General features: G+C 42.6%; 1 protein-coding gene across 1 annotated transcript; it reads right to left on the minus strand.

The window, feature by feature from the left end:
* Positions 1-10,238: 10,238 nt before the first annotated feature.
* On the minus strand, positions 10,239-14,287 carry KRT10 (keratin 10; the record flags this gene model as incomplete). Its single annotated transcript, XM_080923695.1, has 8 exons — positions 10,239-10,600; positions 10,873-11,186; positions 11,447-11,664; positions 11,909-12,034; positions 12,126-12,287; positions 12,390-12,546; positions 12,902-12,984; positions 13,682-14,287. 8 exons carry the CDS (start codon positions 14,285-14,287, stop codon positions 10,494-10,496), a joined length of 1,773 nt encoding a protein of 590 aa, XP_080779821.1. The 3' UTR covers positions 10,239-10,493.
* Positions 14,288-16,300: the final 2,013 nt, after the last annotated feature.

Here is a 16,300-nt window from a genome sequence, read left to right on the forward strand (position 1 = left end):
GCCATGATGTTAAGTGAACATGAAGTATATTATGATGTCCGGAGGTGAGAGAGAAATGGACCATCAGCTAGTTGCTGATGTCCTTTGGTGATGGGCTGACAAGTATGTGGTAAGTGACATTCTTGGGTGCTATTTTCTATAAAGAATTTTAGCATAACACGAAACAAAACCAGAGAGACCCTACATCAAACAAGGTTGAAGATTAGGATTAACACCGGAAGTTGTCTTCTGATCTCTACATGGAGGACATAACATTACACAGATACAGAAACACACACACACACACAGACAGACACACACACACTACATATACAAATACAAATAAATTAAAAAAGAATTAAATCAATGCAATCCACTATATAAACAAATTGAAAAAAAAAAAAAAAAAAAACAACCACATGATCATCTCATTCAATGCTGAGAAAGCATTTGAAAAAATTCAACACCCCATCATGTTAAAAGTCTTGGGACCATCAGGAATTCAAGGCCCATACCTAAACATAATAAAAGCAGTATACAGCAAACCAATATCCAACATCAAACTAAATGGAGAGAAACTTGAAGCAATCCCACTAAAATCAGGAACTAGACAGGGATTTCTACTCTCTCCTGACCTATTCAATATAGTACTTGAAGTCCTAGCCAGAGCAATTAGATAACAAAAAGAGATCAAAGGGATAGAAATTGGAAAGGACGAAGTCAAAATTTATTACTGTTTGCAGATGATATGATAGTATACTTAAGTGACCCCCAAAATTCTACCAGAGAACTCCTACAGCTGATAAACAACTTTAGCCAAGTGGCTGGATGTAAAATTAATTCAAACACATCAGTAGTCTTCCTCTACTCAAAGGATAAATAGGCTGAGAAAGAAATTAGAGAAATGCCACCCTTCACAATAGTCCCAGATAATATAAAATAACTGGGGTGTGACTCTAACCAAGCAAGGGAAAGATCTGTATGACAAGAACTTCTTCAAGACTTTGAAGAAAGAAATTGAAGATCTCAGAAGATGGAAAGATCTTCCATGCTCATGGATTGGCAGAATTAATATAGTAAAAATGGCAATCCCCATCAAAATTCCAACTCAATTCTTTATAGAGATAGCAATTTGCAAATTCATTTGAAATAACAAAAAACAAAACAAAACAAAACAAACAAACAAAAAAACCAAAGAAACCCAGGATAGCGAAAACTATTCTCAACAATAAAAGAACTTCTGGGGGAATCACCATTCCTGACCTCAAGCTGTATTATGGATCAATAGTGATGAAAACTGTATGGTATTGGTACAGAGACAGGAAGATAGATCAATGGAACAGAATTGAAGATCCAGAAATGAACCCACACACCTATGGTCACTTGATCTTTGTCAAAGGAGCTAAAACCATTCAGTGGAAAAAAGACAGCACTTTCAACAAATGATGCTGGTCCAATTGGCAGCATGTAGAAGAATGCAAATTGATCCATTTTTATCCCCTGTACAAAGACAAAATGGTAACCAACAGAATGGGAAAAGATCTTTACCAATCCTACATCTGATAGATGGCTAATATCTAATATATACCAAGAACTCAAAAAGTTAGACTCCATAGAATCAAATAGTCCTATTAAAAAATGGGGTACAGAGCTAAACAAAGAATTCTCAACCGAGGAATGCCGAATGGCTGCAAAGAACCTAAAGAAATGTTCATCAGGGGAATGCAAATCTAAACAACTCTGAGATTCCACCTCACACCAGTCAGAATGGCTAAAACTCAGGTGACAGCAGATGCTGGCGAGGATGTGGAGAAAAAGGAACACTTTTCCATTGTTGGTGAGATTGCAAGCTGGTACAACTGCTCTGGAAACCAGTCTGGTGGTTCCTCAGAAAATTGGACATAGTGCTGAGGCATATACCACTCCTGGGCACATACCCAAAAGATCCTCTAACATACAACAAGAACTCAGGCTCCACTATGTTTATAGCAGTCTTATTTATAATAGCCAGAAGCTGGAAATAACCCAGATGTTCTTCAACAAAGGAGTAGATACAGAAATTGTGGTACATTTACACAATGTAGTACTACTCAGCTATTAAAACCAATGACTTTATGAAATTCTTAGGCAAATGGATGGATCTAGAAACTATTATCCTGAGTGAGGTAACTCAATCACACACACACACACACACACACACACACACACACACACACCGCAACACAAAACCAAAAACCAAACAACAACAAAAACCCACCCATGGTTTGCACTCACTGATAAGTGGATATTAGTCCAAAAGCTCTGATTACCCAAGATACAATTCACAGATCACATGAGGCTCAAGAAGAAGGATGACCAAAGTGTTGATGCTTCAGTCCTTCTTAGAAGTGGAAACAAAAATATTCTCAGGAGGAAATATTGAGATGAAGTTTGGGGCAGAGACCGAAGGAAAGGCCATCCAGACACTGCCCTACCTGGGGATCCAGCCTATATATAGCCACCAAACCCAGACAATATTGCTGATGCCAAGAAGTGCATGCTGACAAGAGCCTGATATGAATGTCTCCTGAGGCTTTGCTAGAGCATGGTACATACAGAGGTGGATGCTCGAATCCAACCATTGAACTGAGAATGGGGTCCCCAATGGAGGAGTTAGAGAAAGAATTGAAGAAGCTGAAGGGGTTTGCAACTCCATAGGAAGAACAATACCAACCAACCAGAGCTCCCAGGGACTAAACCACTATCCAAAGAGTTTGCATGCATGAACCCGTGGCTTCAGCTGCACATGGAGGATGGCCTTGTTGGGCATCAATGGGAGGAGAAGCCCTTGGTCCTGCCAAGGCTCGATGGCCCAGTGTAGAGGAATGTCAGGGCTGGGAGTTAGGAGGGGTGGGATGGGGGATAAACACCCTCATAGAAGTGGGGGGGGGGTTGTGATAGGGAGTATGAAGGGAAGTCTAGAAAGGGGATAACACTGGAAATCTAAGTAAAATATTTCCAATAACAGAAAGAACTGGGGATGGAGAGAAGACAGGTTTATTTGTATTACAATTGAAGACAGGGTGTGTTTGGAATGGGAGAAGGAAAGATTCATGGTTTTGACAGAGGAGAGAAAGGAGCAGGAAGTTGAAAACTGGCAGGGGAGAGAGACCAGGACAGGGCTGGGGACAGAGGAGAGGCTTCTGACAGATGTCACTGCTAGAACATCTCAGAGGAAAGACACGAATGCTTAATTCTGTAAGACAGATTCTCCATTAAAAATCCCCCCTCCCTTTTATCAGAGATACTTTCAGAAAAATTGTCAAAATGTAGTTTAAAAGTTTCCATTGCATCAGTCTTGATGAAAGTGGACCAATTCAATAAATGGCAGCCCATGACGGTGCTGCTGGTGTGTGTGTGTATGCATGCATTCATGTGCATGTGCACACACATGTGTGTGTGTAAGTGAAGGATGGTGCTGGTGTGCATGTGTGCACGCATGCATGTGTGTTTGTGTGTTCATGCCTGGGTGCATGTAGTGGGAAACTGAAGCTGAAAGTGAAGGAACCTTCTCTGGGGCAGTGGCCCAGAAGGGGAGGTGAGGGTGGTTGAAAGGACAAGAGCAGGAGGGATTGGGAGACTTTGGAACGGCTGGCTTCAGTTTCAGGTGGAGAAGACGGTATGGTCTTGGTGTCATCTCCAGGATACTGACTGTCCTGATGGGCACTGCCAGGTTGTCAGTTACCACAAGCCTGGCCATCTGGCATGGTGGTCAGCATTGGTGTGGTCTTTACATGCCTGACCCAGGCAAAGCTGCAGGACAGTTTTACAGTTAGGAAGAGCCCCCAGATACCTCTTAGTTTAGCTCCTTATTAGCAGGTTAAACGAATAAGACCCAGACATGCCAAACATTTTATTCAGGATTACCAGGCACACACTGGGTGTAAACTTGTCTGTTCGAGGTGACTTGAGATTCCATGCTTGGACATTCACTTATTCTTTGAGACTTTCACAGATGAGTGCAATGTGTTTCCGTCACAGCCACGCCCCCTCCAACTCCTCCCAGACCTACATCCACACGTCCCTTCCCAACTTCATGTCTTCCTGAGCTATCAGTGCCCGTGTGGAGCCATCAGCTAGAGCACTGGCAACCCAGCAGGGAGCCACACCCTTGAAGAAAAATGACTCCAGGAGACTGTTTTACTTATGAATAATTACTTGATGATGCACGCTGGTTTGCATACCTACTTTACATATTGGCATCCTCCGGTCTAAATTGTGTATGCATTGCAAAGTCATTCTTCTGACTGAATTGTTAAAATTGAAACATGAAAGTAGCACATTAGCATATGCTAATAATTTAAAGTATTCACCAGTGCTTGATTATTACATAAATGGCTACTACTAGTACTGCTTCTAATTATTTCTTCTAATAATTATACTTAAAATTAAGTAATGAGCAGACAACTAATTTGTTGCATATGCTTCACATGTAAATAAAATATCTCCAAGAGAACGTTTTGTGTCAAAATAAGAGCAAAAACAGCAATGCATTTTGTACAAGTAGATTTTAAGTGTCCCTATCATGGAAAAGGTATTTGATATGTCAGTTTAATTTAGTCATTTCACAAATATACATATTTCAAGACAATACATTATATAAGATATATATGTGTGAACATTGTTTACCAGTTAATAATATAATCGCACACACACACAAATGGAAACTCCTCCTAAGAAGCACATGTTTAAATAAATAAGTTCTCTGACCATCCGTTGGTGCCTGTACTTGCCCCTGCCCGCTATTTCCACCAGGGGGCAGTGCTGGCCTTCAAATGAATATCGCTGCTTTTGTGATTAGGGCAGAACCGTGGCCCTTAGCTGGAAGCGATTAATTTAAGACCAGACCGCCTTGTTGTATTGAAAGTGTGCTGTACAGATTCCAAAGGGGGCTTCTTGTGCACCATCCTGGATAAATCTCAAGAAAGCTGGAAATGAGGAAAGGAGAAGTTTCCTTGCATGTAGGCTAACCTTTTTTCTTTTTTCTTTTCTACTTAATCCAAACTAGTGCCACCTGGGAAGAGCGATTCTAGACTGAGAGAATACCTCCATCAGATTAGTCTCTTGGCAAGACTTTGGGGGCAGGGGGCGTTTTTAAAAAAAATTATTTGTGATTGATGTGAGAGAGCCCAGCCCACTTTGGGTGGCTCCACCCCTAGGCAGGTGATCCTAGGAGGTATAAGAAATAGTTGAACCCGAGCTTGAGAACAAGCCAGCAAGCAGCAGTTCCTCCATGGTCTGGCTTCAGTTCCTGCTTCTGGGTTCCTGTCCTGCTTGAATTCCCACCTTACTCCCTTCATTGATGGACAGTGATCAGGAAGTGTAATAGAAAATAAATTCTTTCCTCCCTCAAGTTGCTTTTGGTCACAGTGTTTATGTTGCCGTGGACCTGGATTCTCAGCACCCACAAATGAGTCGCCCTGTTTTGGACTTCACAGGTTCTGCATGAGTGGCATGCTCAGACACATGGAGGCAAAACACCCATACACATAAAATTAAATAAGCCTTAAACTAAAGATATATTGAATCAGCACTTGTGTACCAGACTCTGTGTTAGCATCAGGTAACAAAGAAAGAAAAACAGATACATTCTCAACTTCCATTGGGTGTGTAGAGTTAATCCAAATAACCACAAAATAAAATTGTGTTAAAAATTAGGGAAAGAAACATGTGCACCTAGTTGAGGCTGGGGTAATTTTTTAAAGAAATAACATTAAGTACATAGAAGAAACATGAAAAAATTATTTTCTAGGCTGGGACATGAGTGGGACAGTCTTAGAGAGGAAGAGAATATAATCATGAATAAAATGTTTCTATTTGACCCCATGAGCTGTTAGTTTATTTTATATTCATATAGTAAGCTACCAGAAACTTAATACTTTATAATGAAGGGAATCTTTTTAGCTAACAGCTCTAGAGGTTTAAGAACAAAGCATTGCCCTCAGCCTCTGTAAGAAGTTCATGCTGGTGGTGCTGTGGAGAGAGTGCTGTGAAGGGGAGGGCGTCATATGGTGAGGTAAAAGGTCAGAACACAGATAGAGGGGTCAGGGCCACTCTGACACAACAGCACTTCCAGAGGACTAACCCAGATCTCATGAGAACTCTCTCAGTTCCTTCCAAGGGTGGTGTTCACAATGTCCCAATCAACCCCCAGTAGGAATATGTTTTTGTTTTAATCCCAGGTGTGGGATTTGGGAATGCTTCATATTGTCCACAGCAGCTGACTATGATTTGCTTCATGCTCTGGCAAGGGCATGGTTTTGCCAACTCTGTGTGTATGTGTGTGTGTGTGTGTGTGTGTGTGTGTGTGTGTGAGAGAGAGAGAGAGAGAGAGAGAGAGAGAGAGAGAGAGAGAGAGAGAGAGAGAGATTTGGAATTCTGAGAGCTCTTCAGAGGGCATATAAATGCTAGGTTCCCCTAGAGGCAGGGTTGCTGGTTGGTTGCTATTGGCTGAGGTTTGTTGAGTAGTCATGTGCAAAGAAGAAACAGCAAGAAGAAATTAGGTATTCTGAGGGTGAAGATCAAACTTGTGCCAAGGACTTCAATGCCCCTAATCATCAGGAAGTAGTCTAATGACAATGTCATCCCCTTTTCCCTCTGTTTTCCCCTCTACATTCTAGTGTTAGGGTGCTGAAAGGGTGGAATAAAAGGGCCGAGGAAGGGTGGAAGACAAAGAACCCAGAAAGTAGTCAACAGTCTGGCTACAGGCCCTACTAATTCTGAGCATAGTCATCCCAGTGACAAATTTTCTAACACATGACAATTTGAGGGAACACAGTAAAAACACAACCAACCCATAGCAGGAAGGAATAGTGGGGTGCCTTCAAGGAACTGGAGGAGGTATGGAAGTTAGTGTGTCAGGAAGCAGCTGATCAAAGGGTGTATTGGGATAGGGGAAGGCTTTAAATTAGATCCTGAGCATTAAAGGTGACTATTGAGAAATGTAAGCAGTTTTTGTTTAGTTTTTTTTTTTTTTTCTGGCTGGAGCGTAGGGAATGACTGGTGATGGAATAAAAATCAGTAGAGATATCACCAGAAGACCCACCACTGTAATTTGGTGGTGATGTTAAGGTGACCTGAGTCAGGGCAGAGCTAGATGGCATTGTGATAATTTTGAAGATGGTCTAAATAGTACCTAGGCAGTGGCTAGCTGAGGTATGTGAGTGTAAGGAGAGAATGGAAAAGAGAGAGGAACCAAGAATTATTCCTGTAGTAGTAAAAATAAAGGTCCATCATAGAAGTCTACGCAGCCAGGAACTTTGGCTTTATTCCTTTGCAGAATGAGATGAAGTTTATGGAAATGATTAAGTCAAGGATAAACAATCATGGTTTTGAGGAAGTTTTCTTAGAGAAGTAGCAATGGAGAGCTTGGGGGCTGCTACATGTCCCTGGCTGTCCCAGAATTCACTTTCTTTTTAATTAGCCAGCTTCTGCCACCCCTCAGAATCAATTCAAGGCTCATATTTTCTAGTGACCCCTCCCTGACATGACATTCTGATGTGAATCCTTAGAATCTATCCATGATCTTTAGTCCCTAATGGACACATCTGAGCCATGACAGGAAGTGGGTGTATCTTAATTTTATTTTCTCTCAATATGTAGCATATGTGTGACATAGTTTGCACAACTGTTCTTGTTGAATGAACGGATGCATCTTAGCCACTGGATGACATTTCTTGGGTGCTCTATACTCTCCTTTCCTCCTGGTAGGTGTTACACTTACTAGAAACTCAGGACAAATAGCTAAGGTGCCTACTAACCTAGCAGAGTGGGTGCCCCCAGCATCCCTACCTGTTCCAGAGTCCTGGCTCCTTTAAGCACTTCTCACCCAAGAACCATAGCCTAAACCTCCCCAGACCCCAAGCTTCTCATTCCTCAGCTTCTTTCCTATACAACGCAGTCATTTTTGCTATATGGTCTTTTGTTTCTCTTGGTCTCTTATCCATATGCGCCTTGTGGTTCTTCTCCATCTCCTGGTCCCATCTGTTGCCCTTCTCTCTTCTCTTCTCTTTCTTTTTCTTCCTATCTCCCACCTCTCATGGCCCTGTCTATTCTGATGGCCATCTTCAGTCTGGACTTTTTTCAGATGCCTCTGGCTGTTCTCTTTTCCATACATACCTACAATCAAAACCTTTTCCTCAACCATACCTAGGAGTTGTCATGGCCTCCTTTTTGTTCAGCAGGATCCAGGTATTTGTTGTGGAAAGATTTTGCAGTTGATACTCAAATGTACAACAAACCCTTGACATGTATTGTCAGCTTTGTCCTTTCTCAGACAGTTGTTTCTGCTGTCATTGTCCTCCATTTTCTTCATGCTTGGAGGGTTCTCTCTGCACTACCATTTAGAATGTTTATTACCCCCTTAAAGGAGCTGTTCATTTCACCCCCTACCTTTCCTACCAATGCCAGAAGAACGGGGAGATGAATGACTCCAGGGCTTTGATTGTTTGGCGATTAGATGGCTTTCCCCCACATTCATATTAGAAGCATCCTCACTAGTTACAATCCAGTCCCTCAAACTTCTACAGCTGTCTGCCACGACTGAGGTTGCTATTCCTGGAGGCTAAGGGAAAAAGCACGAAGGCAGAGAGCTAGTGAAACTCCTAACACATGGAAGGCCCTGGGCATCACGGATACTCTACCTTTTTGGCTTAATGGAATCATTTCCAGTTTGTTTACAAAGTGTTTAAAATAATCATATATTGATTGCACAGAAGAGTTGGTTTCATGTGCATTGTTATACAGGGACAGCAAGCACACTCTTTTGAGTCTTAGTCCCCAGTGTTTCTGGGTTCACTTTGGGAGGTTAGCTTATTTGGTTAGCTTATGAATATGACTCATTAATTTTATTGCTCAACCAGTACCTAATGAGGTTTAACAGTTTGTGCTGAAAAAAAAAACATGTTAGGGTGGGGTTTACAGCAACAGGTGAGGCAGACCCTGCCATTCCACCAGTATTATAATCTAGTTTAGATCACACTGGGGTATGATTTAGTATCCCAAAGGAGTCTCAATGCACATAGAACAAGGAAGTAGTTTTTAAAAATTAATTTAATTCTTGATATTAGAAGAAAGCCTGGTTCTCAATGTATGTGGAGGAGCACTAGTTCACATTCTAGAGTATGTTATATATCAGGGTAGGGTTTATTTAGTATCATTCCACTGAAATGGCAAGGGATTGGGGCTCAGATCTCGAAAAGCAATGATGTTCAAATCAAGAAGGATGCTGACATTGGTAGTCAATGGACATGGGCAATCCAAAAGCACACCGGGGATTTCCCTCTTTACCCCAAGTAGAGTACTAAGTAACAGTCGATGTCTTGTTAGGGTTACTGTTGCTGTAATGAAACACCCTGACAAAAGCAACTTGGGGAGGAAAGGGTTTATTTGACTTATGCTTCCTAAACATTTTTCGTCATTGAAGGAAAACAGGGCAGGGACTTGGAGGCAGGAGCTGATACAGAGGCCGTGAGAAGGTGTGGCTTATTGACTCTGTTCTTGGCTTGCTCAACTCACTTCTTACAGAACCCAGACCACAATGGGTTGGGCTCGTCCCCATTAGTCACTAATGAAGAAAATGCCTATAGACCTTTCTACAGTCTTAGGGAGGCATTTTCTCAACGGAGGCTTCCTCCTCTCAGATGACTCTACCTTGTGTCAGGTTGACCCAAAACTAGCCAGCACATTTGGGGTCTGGTTGAGAGGTATAATTAAGTGTACACTGAAAGAACAAAGTCTTGCTTATTGATTACAAGTCAAGAATTCGGGGAAGCAGATTTAGAGGTGTCTGTTTGGATCCACTGCTGTCATCTGATAGACACAAGATAATTTTGTTGGGTGTGTAACAATCCTGATGATTTCTGTTGGGCTGGTTGACTTTTGTCGAAGTGCTGTTGGAAGATGTATCATAAGTAGCATGTAAGACTTGAGAAGCAATATTATTGCAAGAAAACAGTCAGAAAATATGAGATGTAAGAAAGAGAATGTGACACTTCCTTTTATATCCGTTATCTTATTTACAATGGTTTCAAAATTTCCAAGATTGAAAGAAGTTATGGCCAGAGAGCTGGGAGTTTTCTCCGTACTGTGTATCTTTAGAAAATGTAAGTTTTGGGGAATTACAGACTTTTTTTACCCAGATTACTTATACTTGTCCAAGCACACCCACTCAATTAAAATAATCATTCTGACGAATTTTGGTAGTTTGCATCAGTAAGAAAGTTTATTGAAATTCATTAGTAAATGAGAAATTCATTAGTAAATGAGAAAGTTTTCTTTTCTTTTTTTCTCCACAAAAGAACACTTTCTGATAAGTGAAAAGAAGAAATACAGAAACCACAAAACACCTTTTAGACCCTTAATTTCAAGGAGTGAACCTATTTCCATAGACCATTAAGACAGAAGTGTTTTCTTGGACATTTTGTTTTCCACACGTCTGTGCAGTTGGCCTGCGTGAAGAGACTCTTCTATGCAGCTTAATAGAAGTGTTTCTTGGTTTCTGATTCAATCATAGACGAAAGGACTCTACCCTCAGGTGTCACCTCCTCAATAATCGTCTTGATCACTCTGGTTTTGTTAGTATCTGTGAATAATTAAAAAAATAAATTAGAATTTAGATGAAAAGATTCGTAGGGATCCTAGCTACTAATGAGCAATTACAAAAGGAATACAACTTTCCCAAGTCGTTCTGAACTAAAACACAAGCTGCATATGATATTTTCAAATACTGATGTCTGCAATATGATTGAATGCACAACTGAAAACCTAACTCAAGATTTTCGTTGTTTTAAAACCAGCTCTTGAGTTTAAAGAGCAACAAAACCGTTGGAGAAAGTTAAAACTAATTCAGATTACCCCAGCTACTTTCTGCTGACCTTGGGCCTTTAGACGATTGGTCGCCGCCACCGGACCCGGAAGAGGTCTTGAACCCTCCGCTTCCGCTCTGGCCTCCACTGGAACTTCCGCCGCCGTGACCACCACCGCTGGAGCTTCCGCCGCCGTAACCGCCACCGGAACTGCCTCCGTGGCTACCGCCGCCGGAGCTTCCACCGCCGTAGCTGCCGCCGCCGGAACTTCCGCCGCCGTAGCTGCCGCCGTGGCTTCCGCCACCAGAGCTTCCGCCGCCGTAGCCGCCGCCGTGGCTGCCGCCCCCACGCCCGCCTCCGGAACTAAGTGGGAAGGGCAAATGCAGTCACTTACTACGTGGTAGCGTCAGGTTGCGCTTTAGTGCGATATTGAAAAATTATAATCCAGTCAAGTTTGTCTATTAGTTTCCATCCATCCGAAACATTTATACACACAGCCCTAATTCCTGAAAACATCACTTGCTCCCCTTCCTGCCTCTGGCTTTTCCTTGGGTTTGGGTAGGCTTTGCTATGTGGAATAGTGGAGGAAAGCAATTGAGGATGTTTATAGGTTTCCAATATACCTTCCTTCTCCTTCTAGCAGGCTGCGGTAGGTTTGGATCTCGTTCTCCAGTCGGGTCTTAATGTCCAGGAGTTGTTGGTACTCGGCGTTCTGGCACTCGGTCTCGCCCCGAATCTGTTGAAGCTGTTCCTCCAGGGCAGAGATCTGGCTTTGAATCTGGGAGAGCTGCACGCAGTAGCGACCTTCTGTTTCTGCCAGGGAGGCTTCCAGCGATTGTTTCTGAGAAGGTTTATTAAGTATAGTGAAACATGGGAATTATTCACTAAGACCTCATAGAAGGATTCGTGTTTAGTGCCAAAGTTTGAGCGTGACTGCCACCATGCGGACAGTTCTTTTCCCCGTGCAAACTGCAATTTCGACTCTAATTTCTTGCCCCCAAGTCATTCATAGCCAAAAACAAAACAAAAAAAAACAAAAACCCTGCAGGATAAAAATAGAAAACAGTTTGTAAGATTTAACGTACCAGGGCCAGCTGGGACTGTAGTTCGATCTCCAGACCCTGAACAGTGCGCCTCAATTCGGTGATTTCACTCTTATGGCTGGACATTTGTTCAATGTTGCTGTCGATTTCCGTGGTGAGTTCCTTGCTCTAGTGGGAGGATTAAAAGGAAAAGGATAAGAACATCTGGACGTGCTAAGAGCATCTCCATGGGCTTCCCTGTGAGGGGCGATTAGTTTACCTTCTCATTGAACCAGGCTTCTGCGTCCTTGCGATTCTTTTCTGCAAGCTGTTCGTATTGGTTTCTCATGTTGTTCAGCAGCTGAGTCAGGTCAACCCCTGGGGCAGCGTTCATCTCCACGTTCACATCGCCAGTGGACACGTTTTGAAGGTCTCTCATTTCCTGTTTGAGGAACAGGTAGATTTAATTTATGAATGCGCCATGACCAAGATGAGCTTTTTCCTCTTTGAAGGGGGGGAAGTGTGATTATGTAATCCGTGTCACCTCTTCGTGGTTCTTCTTCAGGTAGGCCAGCTCTTCAGTCAGACTTTCGATCTGCATCTCTGTGTCAGCCTTGCTAAGGGTCAGCTCGTCCAGCACGCGGCGCAGGCCGTTGATGTCGGCCTCCACGCTCTGGCGCAGGGCCACCTCATTCTCATACCTGAAACAAGCAGGGTACAAACACTGGATATACAGGGGGATGAAGGGATACCCGGATGAAGACTGATTGCAATCCAAATACAGATCTGATTTCATGTCATGATAACATTCTTGATACATGAATTCATGTAGGAATATTAGTTAATAGTTTGACATGAAGGCAGCTGTCACCTTGAAACACAGCTTCCTTTAACGATTACCCAAAAGATATGATTGTGCAATGAAAAAAAAAAAAAAAAAACAGCTCAGCACTGTTTTCTCTCTGGATAAGTTCAGAAGGATGTGAAGCTGCTGTGGGTGTCCAGGGGCATTGTTTGAAGCCCCTGCTCTATTTCTACCACATCCACGGAGCTTACTTCATCCTGAAGTCGTCGGCTGCCAGTCTGGCATTGTCGATCTGCAGCAGGACATTGGCGTTGTCGGTTGTCAGGGTGAGGATCTGAAGGAACAGACACAAGTTGTTGAGAAGATCAGGTGGGCTTTTGGCTCTTTAGGTTAGCATGGGTGAGTTGCGTTCGTATATCAATTGCTTCCAAAAATCTGGAGGCAGGCGCAGCTCTGTGGCTATGAGCCCTTTCTGAGCACTGGCTGGGATTGTTTTATCCCTGCAGCTGTGATTTGCTTGTGTCTCAGCGAGCTTTTGAGGGGCTCATATTTGGATTTGTTTAATTTCTTATAAATACTTCTAGGGGTGAATTTATAGATGTAGTTAACAGATTCCCTAGAGACAACATAGCTCATTTCTATGTTGGAGAGTTAGTGTCATTGTAATGTTAGTGCTGGTTGGCTTGTTTATAACTGTAAGTAAGCCATACACACACACACACACACACACACACATATGAGTATATATAACATACTCATCTTAATGTATATACCATCTAGCATATGTTAACTGAATTTATATGTTTGTTAAAACCTATGAGGCTCTCAGTAGTCTGTCATCCTGGAGGACAGGCAGCATGCATGCTAGATGAAGGCTGACATGGCCACGCCTTCATAAATATCTTTCTTGGTTACACTAGACATGGAAAGTTAACAGGTAAGAGACTGTGATCAGCTGTGCTTAGCTTAGCTTCACCTGTCCACACCACATGCATAGGGATGATGGGAAGCCGGAAATTAAATCGACTTACCTGCCCTTTCAGGTCTTCAATGGTTTTGTAGTATTTGCTGTAGTCCCGGGGCTCTCGCCGGCTAGAGTTGCCATGTTTCTCATACCATTCCTTGATTTTACCCTCCAGCTCATAGTTGGACTCTTCCAGATCCCGGACTTTGTCCATGTAGGAGGCCAGGCGGTCGTTCAGGTTCTGCATGGTCACCTTTTCATTTCCAGAGAGAAGGCCACCACCATCTCCTCCAAGTCCACCACCAAAGCCTCCTCCGTAGCCTCCTCCTCCGTAGCCGCCTCCGCCGAAGCTACCTCCACCGAAGCTGCCACCCCCAAAGCTGCCTCCGCCATAGCCACCCCCAAAGCTGCCTCCTCCATAGCTGCCTCCGCCATAGCCTCCCCCAAAGCTGCCTCCTCCTAAACCTCCGTAGCCACCTGATGAGCCCCCGAAGCAACCTCCACTAGAGCTCCCACGGCTAAAAGAGCCACCGCTGAAGCCCCCTGAGCTAAACCCTCCACCGAGGGAGCCTTTGGTGCTGGAGACTCTCATGGACGATCCACCACCGCCGCCTCCTCCTCCACTGCGGCTGGAAGAGTACTGCCTGCTGCTGGAGCTGAATCGAACAGACATGGTGGTGTAGTGTAGCCGGGGAATGCCTGCTACGAAGGACAGTGCTGAGCCTTTATATACTGAGAGGGCGTGTCTCACAGCCGCTGGGCTTTGCTTACTGTATGTTTTTCTTTTTGCCAGCCTAGCATCTTCGGCTTATGATTGCATAAATTATCTTCAGTAATAACCAATACCTTTTCAATGCGTTTGAATTTGCCCTGAGTGCAAATGGGAAATTTGCTGTGTTGAAACTGAAAACGGGTGGAGTTCAGATGAGTACATTTTACCATTTGAAGACCATTGAGTAACTATTAAAAAATAATCGAACTTTTCTAATGTTAATTTATCTTGTACTTAGTATTTGCTAAGTTCAAAAGGCAAAAGAACTTTGCTTATAAATTATAGTTGAAAAAAAGATTTCAAATTCCTGTTTTCAGTAGCTTTGAGAAGTAAGTTGCAGCAAATAGCATGGATGCTAGGATTGTGCTAGGATAAGGACCTTAAAGTAGGTAAATAAAAAATTGAATTTGATGAACTATTTTGTTAGTGTTAAGAAGTTGCTATATGTAAGAAGCACAGTTTAGGAAATTGTATATATATAATATATATGTATACATATATAAAATATATACATTATGATATATATCACACAATATATATACACACACACACACACACACACACACACACACACATATATATATATATATATATATATATATATATATATATATATAGTCTGTCACCACATAGAGGGGTTTTTATTTGGCAAATGAGTATATCTATATTTTTTGCTTAAGGAACTGTATACAGGAATGACTATGGAATCTTCAAATTCTTGACATAAAATCATGAAATTATTCTATATTACTTCATACTTTTAATTTCATGGTTCAGGTGCATGTGAAGACCGTGGTGCAGAAATTCTAAGCACAGGAAGCGAAGAACTAACCTGAAGTGCTTTAAACTGGCTGATTACAAAGGGAGGGTTATTGCATGAAAAGTTTTCCTGTAGCAGCATAAATCCAGGTCACACAATGGCACTGGCTTCAGGATGTATAGGCTAGACTTACACCTCTGTTCTTAAGCTAGATTTTCCTTCTCAGTAAACAAGGAAAGCCTATTCCCCTTGGATATAATGTGCTCAGATTTCAGTGGGGCAGTATCTAGTGAAGTATTTAATTGGGACTTTACATGACATAAAATTATTTTATATCTACCCATAGGCTATGACATTGCTCTTGTTAAAATATGCTACACATATGTTTATATGTATAGACTTACACTTGTTTTAGAATTATGTAATGCTTTTTGTAATCGGTCGATTTAAAAATCTCTGAAACAACCCACTGACAGAGGGCTAGCTGCTACTGCTTCAGTTTTGCCAGGAAGGTGAAGCTAAGACATGTAGTGGGTTTTCCTAATGCTGGCTGGCTGAGGCGTGGTTGGAAGCCTGCTTGAGTCTTGGGTTTGTCTGTTTTCTGTTCTCCCACTTTACATATTCCCTCTCTCCTGCAGTAGATTTGCTGTTAGAGAAACTAAGGCTCTGAATCTCATCACTTCTCTCCATGGGAAAAAGCAAAACAGCAAGAACAGGGAAACAGAAAAATACTGAAACCACAGGGACTTGGCAGGATTCCGTCAGCAATTGCTTTCTCAAATGAGATTTGTGGCCTCACATTCCATAGAACGAGACTTACTACGGAAACTGTCTCTGCAGGGAAGGGGGTTTGGCTGAGGGCACTGGTGAGGAGCTGCTTGTGAGGCTGCAGGTCACTGCCAGCGGGCTGCAGCTCCTCTAGCCTGTCAGAACCTGCAAGTAGGGCAGCAGCTGAAAGAAACAAAAAAGCCCTGAGCATGGGAATTGATTCTTGTGAAGATAACAGGTACTATAAATGGAGACTAACAGGAGGAAAAGAAGACCCTGGCCAATTCAGAGAGGTGAAGCCTTGCTCTCACAACTTGACAGAAGGCAAAAGCAAAGAGCTTTCGATGTTGCTGGTGACCACCGCAGCCACCACTGTTGGTTTTCCT

The sequence above is a fragment of the Micromys minutus genome (genome assembly GCF_963924665.1).
Source record: "Micromys minutus genome assembly, chromosome: 10".
Lineage (NCBI taxonomy): Eukaryota > Metazoa > Chordata > Mammalia > Rodentia > Muridae > Micromys > Micromys minutus.